The sequence below is a fragment of the Rhinoderma darwinii genome, chromosome 1 (genome assembly GCF_050947455.1).
Source record: "Rhinoderma darwinii isolate aRhiDar2 chromosome 1, aRhiDar2.hap1, whole genome shotgun sequence".
Lineage (NCBI taxonomy): Eukaryota > Metazoa > Chordata > Amphibia > Anura > Rhinodermatidae > Rhinoderma > Rhinoderma darwinii.
The window spans coordinates 1,803,577-1,811,432 of record NC_134687.1 but is presented as its reverse complement, the minus strand read 5'-3'; the positions used below and the strand labels follow the sequence as shown (position 1 = coordinate 1,811,432).

At 41.7% G+C, this 7,856-nt stretch overlaps 1 protein-coding gene across 1 annotated transcript in view; it reads left to right on the top strand.

Moving 5' to 3' along the window:
• The first annotated feature begins 386 nt into the window (after window positions 1-386).
• The window catches only part of LOC142748155 (uncharacterized), a 137,925-nt gene continuing 130,455 nt past the window's right edge, over window positions 387-7,856 (top strand). Inside the window, exon 1 of the mRNA XM_075855280.1 lies at window positions 387-534. Within this exon, the coding sequence (XP_075711395.1) occupies window positions 449-534 (86 nt within the window). The 5' untranslated portion in view covers window positions 387-448. The remainder of the gene's footprint in view (window positions 535-7,856) is intronic.

The window sequence follows — 7,856 nt, the reverse complement described above, 5'->3', positions numbered from 1 at the left end:
AGAGACAGTCAGAGAGTGAGAGGATGTAAGAGACAGTCAGAGAGTGAGAGGATGTAAGAGACAGTCAGAGAGTGAGAGGATGTAAGAGACAGTCAGAGAGTGAGAGGATGTAAGAGACAGTCAGAGAGTGAGAGGATGTAAGAGACAGTGAATAGAGATGGTATAGAGACAGTCAGTGAATAGAGATTGTATAGAGACAGTCAGTGAATAGAGATTGTATAGAGACAGTCAGTGAATAGAGCGCAGGAGTGAGAGGTCTCAGGGGCACCTTGGAATAGAGAAAGTCATAGAAGTGAAGTTGAGTAAGAAAGTTGAGGCCTGAGAGGAGGAGGAGGAGGAGGGTAAGGGAGGGAAGGACAGGAGGAGGAAGGACAGGAGGAGGGAGAAGCATCGTCTGCAGACATTGTAGAAGGGAAGGTAATCTCACAGTCACCCTGACCCTGATGACATGAGTGCCCTGAACCTGGACACCTACAGCCTGTCCCTCATCACTGCCAAGGAGGACATCCTCAATGACAGGAGCTCCACTGACTGGTGAGCATAGTCCTGCATACTGATACACACCTATAACTCTGCATACTGGGAACCTATGGAGGGAGCACTCCACCTGTGTATCCCCCTTACCTGTCTGCTCTGGACATTTACTTCTGCCCCCCTTATAGCTGTCTATATGTGGCGGATACCTACAGAGGAGTGCACACACGTAGCTGTGTACCCATAGAGAAGTATAACTGTGTTGAGTATCTATAGAGAAGTATAACTGTGCTGAGTACCCATAGAGAAGTATAACTGTGCTGAGTACCCATAGAGAAGTATAACTGTGCTGAGTACCTATAGAGAAGTATAACTGTGCTGAGTACCCATAGAGAAGTATAACTGTGCTGAGTACCCATAGAGAAGTATAACTGTGCTGAGTACCCATAGAGAAGTATAACTGTGTTGAGTATCTATAGAGAAGTATAACGGTGCAGAGTACCTATAGAGAAGTATAACTGTGCTGAGTACCTATAGAGAAGTATAACTGTGCTGAGTACCTATAGAGAAGTATAACTGTGCTGAGTACCTATAGAGAAGTATAACTGTGCTGAGTACCTATAGAGAAGTATAACTGTGCTGAGTACCTATAGAGAAGTATATCTGTGCTGAGTACTTATAGAGGAGTATAACTGTCTGTGCTGAGTACCTATAGATGAGTATAACTGTCTATGCTGTGTACCTAAAGAGGAGTATAACCTGTCTGTGCTGAGTAGCTATAGAGGAGTATAACTGTACTGAGTACTTATAGAGGAGTATAACAGTCTGTTCTGAGTACCTATAGAGGAATATCACCTGTCTGTACTGAGTACCTATAGAGAAGTATAACTGTCTATGCTGTGTACCTATAGAGAGGAATAACTGTCTGTGCTGAGTACCTGTAGAAGTATAACTGTCTGTGCTGAGTACCTATAGAGGCGTATAACTGTCTATGCTGTGTACCTATAGAGGAGTATAAATGTCTGTGCTGAGTACCTATAGAGGAGTATAACTGTCTAGGCTGTGCACCTATAGAGGAGTATAAATGTCTGTGCTGAGTACCTATAGAGGGGTATAACTGTCTGTGCTGTAGAGGAGTGTACACATATAGCTGTCTGTGCTGTAGAGGAGTGTACACATATAGCTGTCTGTGCTTTAGAGGAGTGCACACCTATAGCTATCTGTGTATGTTATGTACCTATAGCTGTCTATACAGTACTGGCTACCTGTAGAGAAGTATATACCCCTTCTGCTGAACCTATAGCTGTATATACAGTGATGTTACATATAGGGGAGTATACATTCCCCTCTGCTGAACTTATAGCTGTCTATACAGTGCTGTTACCTGTAGAGAAGTATATACCCCTTCTGCTGAACCTATAGCTGTATATACAGTGATGTTACATATAGGGGATTATACATTCCCCTCTGCTGAACTTATAGCTGTATATACAGTGCTGGTTACCTGTAGAGGAGTATACATCTACCTCTGCTGAACCTATAGCTGTATATACAGTGCTGTTACCTGTAGAGGAGTATACATCTACCTCTGCTGAACATATAGCTGTATATACAGTGCTGTTACCTGTAGAGGAGTGTACATCTTCCTCTGATGACCCTATAGCTGTATATACAGTGCTGGTTACCTGTAGAGAAGTATATACCCCCTCTGCTGAACCTATAGCTGTATATACAGTGCTGTTACCTGTAGATGAGTATACACCCTGTAAAGGGAAGTGTCACTAACCAGTGAAACCCGCTATTGCCCCATCCCCTTTAGAACACCCCCTCTGATGAACCTATAGCTGTATATAAAGTGATGTTACATATAGGGGAGTGTACATCTTCCTCTGCTAAACCTATAGCTGTATATACAGTGCTGGTTACCTGTAGAGGAGTATACACCCCCTCTGCTGAACATATAGCTGTATATACAGTGCTGTTACCTGTAGAGGAGTATACACCCCCTCTGCTGAACATATAGCTGTATATACAGTGCTGTTACCTGTAGAGGAGTATACATCTACCTCTGCTGAACATATAGCTGTATATACAGTGCTGTTACCTGTAGTGGAGTATACATCTTCTTCTGCTAAACCTATAGCTGTATATACAGTGCTGTTACCTGTAGAGGAGTATACATCTACCTCTGCTGAACATATAGCTGTATATACAGTGCTGTTACCTGTAGAGGAGTGTACATCTTCCTCTGATGAACCTATAGCTGTATATACAGTGCTGGTTACCTGTAGAGAAGTATACACCCCCTCTGCTGAACCTATAGCTGTATATACAGTACTGTTACCTGTAGAGGAGTGTACATCTTCCTCTGATGAACCTATAGCTGTATATACAGTGCTGTTACCTGTAGAGGAGTATAAATCTACCTCTGCTGAACATATAGCTGTATATACAGTGCTGTTACCTGTAAAGGAGTATACACCTCCTCTGATTAACATATAGCTGTATATACAGTGCTGTTACCTGTAGAGGAGTATACATCTACCTCTTCTGAACCTATAGCTGTATATACAGTGTTGTTACCTGTAGAGGAGTATACATCTACCTCTGCTGAACATATAGCTGTATATACAGTGCTGGTTACCTGTAGAGGAGTATACATCTACCTCTGCTGAACATATAGCTGTATATACAGTGCTGTTACCTGTAGAGGAGTATACATCTACCTCTGCTGAACATATAGCTGTATATACAGTGCTGTTACCTGTAAAGGAGTATACACCTCCTCTGATTAACATATAGCTGTATATACAGTGCTGTTACCTGTAGAGGAGTATACATCTACCTCTTCTGAACCTATAGCTGTATATACAGTGTTGTTACCTGTAGAGGAGTATACATCTACCTCTGCTGAACATATAGCTGTATATACAGTGCTGGTTACCTGTAGAGGAGTATACATCTACCTCTGCTGAACATATAGCTGTATATACAGTGCTGTTACCTGTAGAGGAGTATACATCTACCTCTGCTGAACATATAGCTGTATATGCAGTGCTGGTTACCTGTAGAGGAGTATACATCCCCTCTGCTGAACCTATAGCTGTATATACAGTGCTGTTACCTGTAGAGGAGTATACATCTACCTCTGCTGAACATATAGCTGTATATACAGTGCTGTTACCTGTAGAGGAGTATACATCTACTTCTGCTGAATATATAGCTGTATATACAGTGCTGTTACCTGTAGAGGAGTATACATCTACCTCTTCTGAACCTATAGCTGTATATACAGTGTTTTTACCTGTAGAGGAGTATACACCCCCTCTGCTAAACATATAGCTGTATATACAGTGCTGTTACCTGTAGAGGAATATACATCTACCTCTGCTGAACATATAGCTGTATATACAGTGCTGTTACTTGTAGAGGAGTATACATCTACCTCTGCTGAACATATAGCTGTCTATACAGTGCTGGTTACCTGTAGAGGAGTATACATCTACCTCTTCTGAACCTATAGCTGTATATACAGTGCTGGTTACCTGTAGAGGAGTATACATCTACCTCTGCTGAACATATAGCTGTATATACAGTGCTGGTTACCTGTAGAGGAGTATACACCCCCTCTGCTGAACATATAGCTGTATATACAGTGCTGTTACCTGTAGAGGAGTATACATACCCTCTGCTGAACCTATAGCTGTATATACAGTGCTGTTACCTGTAGAGGAGTATACATACCCTCTGCTGAACCTATAGCTGTATATACAGTGCTGTTACCTGTAGAGGAGTATACATCTACCTCTGCTGAACATATAGCTGTATATACAGTGCTGGTTACCTGTAGAGGAGTATACATCTACCTCTGCTGAACATATAGCTGTATATACAGTGTTGTTACCTGTAGAGGAGTATACACCCCCTCTGCTGAACATATAGCTGTATATACAGTGCTGTTACCTGTAGAGGAGTATACATACCCTCTGCTGAACATATAGCTGTATATACAGTGCTGTTACCTGTAGAGGAGTATACATACCCTCTGCTGAACATATAGCTGTATATACAGTGCTGGTTACCTGTAGAGGAGTATACACCCCCTCTGCTGAACATATAGCTGTATATACAGTGCTGTTAGCTGTAGAGGAGTATACATCTACTTCTGCTGAACCTATAGCTGTATATACAGTGCTGTTACCTGTAGAGGAGTATACATACCCTCTGCTGAACATATAGCTGTATATACAGTGCTGGTTACCTGTAGAGGAGTATACACCCCCTCTGCTGAACATATAGCTGTATATACAGTGCTGTTAGCTGTAGAGGAGTATACATCTACCTCTGCTGAACATATAGCTGTATATACAGTGCTGTTACCTGTAGAGGAGTATACACCCCCTCTGCTGAACATATAGCTGTATATACAGTGCTGTTACCTGTAGAGGAGTAACATCTACTTCTGCTGAACCTATAGCTGTATATACAGTGCTGTTACCTGTAGAGGAGTATACATACCCTCTGCTGAACATATAGCTGTATATACAGTGCTGGTTACCTGTAGAGGAGTATACATCTACCTCTGCTGAACATATAGCTGTATATACAGTGCTGTTACCTGTAGAGGAGTATACATACCCTCTGCTGAACATATAGCTGTATATACAGTGCTGTTACCTGTAGAGGAGTATACACCCCCTCTGCTGAACATATAGCTGTATATACAGTGCTGTTACCTGTAGAGGAGTATACATCTACCTCTGCTGAACATATAGCTGTATATACAGTGCTGGTTACCTGTAGAGGAGTATACATCTACCTCTGCTGAACATATAGCTGTATATACAGTGCTGTTACCTGTAGAGGAGTATACATCTACCTCTGCTGAACATATAGCTGTATATACAGTGCTGTTACCTGTAAAGGAGTATACACCTCCTCTGATTAACATATAGCTGTATATACAGTGCTGTTACCTGTAGAGGAGTATACATCTACCTCTTCTGAACCTATAGCTGTATATACAGTGTTGTTACCTGTAGAGGAGTATACATCTACCTCTGCTGAACATATAGCTGTATATACAGTGCTGGTTACCTGTAGAGGAGTATACATCTACCTCTGCTGAACATATAGCTGTATATACAGTGCTGTTACCTGTAGAGGAGTATACATCTACCTCTGCTGAACATATAGCTGTATATGCAGTGCTGGTTACCTGTAGAGGAGTATACATCCCCTCTGCTGAACCTATAGCTGTATATACAGTGCTGTTACCTGTAGAGGAGTATACATCTACCTCTGCTGAACATATAGCTGTATATACAGTGCTGTTACCTGTAGAGGAGTATACATCTACTTCTGCTGAATATATAGCTGTATATACAGTGCTGTTACCTGTAGAGGAGTATACATCTACCTCTTCTGAACCTATAGCTGTATATACAGTGTTTTTACCTGTAGAGGAGTATACACCCCCTCTGCTAAACATATAGCTGTATATACAGTGCTGTTACCTGTAGAGGAATATACATCTACCTCTGCTGAACATATAGCTGTATATACAGTGCTGTTACTTGTAGAGGAGTATACATCTACCTCTGCTGAACATATAGCTGTCTATACAGTGCTGGTTACCTGTAGAGGAGTATACATCTACCTCTTCTGAACCTATAGCTGTATATACAGTGCTGGTTACCTGTAGAGGAGTATACATCTACCTCTGCTGAACATATAGCTGTATATACAGTGCTGGTTACCTGTAGAGGAGTATACACCCCCTCTGCTGAACATATAGCTGTATATACAGTGCTGTTACCTGTAGAGGAGTATACATACCCTCTGCTGAACCTATAGCTGTATATACAGTGCTGTTACCTGTAGAGGAGTATACATACCCTCTGCTGAACCTATAGCTGTATATACAGTGCTGTTACCTGTAGAGGAGTATACATCTACCTCTGCTGAACATATAGCTGTATATACAGTGCTGGTTACCTGTAGAGGAGTATACATCTACCTCTGCTGAACATATAGCTGTATATACAGTGTTGTTACCTGTAGAGGAGTATACACCCCCTCTGCTGAACATATAGCTGTATATACAGTGCTGTTACCTGTAGAGGAGTATACATACCCTCTGCTGAACATATAGCTGTATATACAGTGCTGTTACCTGTAGAGGAGTATACATACCCTCTGCTGAACATATAGCTGTATATACAGTGCTGGTTACCTGTAGAGGAGTATACACCCCCTCTGCTGAACATATAGCTGTATATACAGTGCTGTTAGCTGTAGAGGAGTATACATCTACTTCTGCTGAACCTATAGCTGTATATACAGTGCTGTTACCTGTAGAGGAGTATACATACCCTCTGCTGAACATATAGCTGTATATACAGTGCTGGTTACCTGTAGAGGAGTATACACCCCCTCTGCTGAACATATAGCTGTATATACAGTGCTGTTAGCTGTAGAGGAGTATACATCTACCTCTGCTGAACATATAGCTGTATATACAGTGCTGTTACCTGTAGAGGAGTATACACCCCCTCTGCTGAACATATAGCTGTATATACAGTGCTGTTACCTGTAGAGGAGTAACATCTACTTCTGCTGAACCTATAGCTGTATATACAGTGCTGTTACCTGTAGAGGAGTATACATACCCTCTGCTGAACATATAGCTGTATATACAGTGCTGTTACCTGTAGAGGAGTATACATCTACCTCTGCTGAACATATAGCTGTATATACAGTGCTGTTACCTGTAGAGGAGTATACATACCCTCTGCTGAACATATAGCTGTATATACAGTGCTGTTACCTGTAGAGGAGTATACACCCCCTCTGCTGAACATATAGCTGTATATACAGTGCTGTTACCTGTAGAGGAGTATACATCTACTTCTGCTGAACCTATAGCTGTATATACAGTGCTGTTACCTGTAGAGGAGTATACATACCCTCTGCTGAACATATAGCTGTATCTACAGTGCTGGTTACCTGTAGAGGAGTATACACCCCCTCTGCTGAACATATAGCTGTATATACAGTGCTGTTACCTGTAGAGGAGTATACATCTACCTCTGCTGAACATATAGCTGTATATACAGTGCTGTTACCTGTAGAGGAGTATACACCCCCTCTGCTGAACATATAGCTGTATATACAGTGCTGTTACCTGTAGAGGAGTATACATCTACTTCTGCTGAACCTATAGCTGTATATACAGTGCGGTTACCTGTAGAGGAGTATACATACCCTCTGCTGAACATATAGCTGTATATACAGTGCTGGTTACCTGTAGAGGAGTATACACCCCCTCTGCTGAACATATAGCTGTATATACAGTGCTGTTACCTGTAGAGGAGTATACA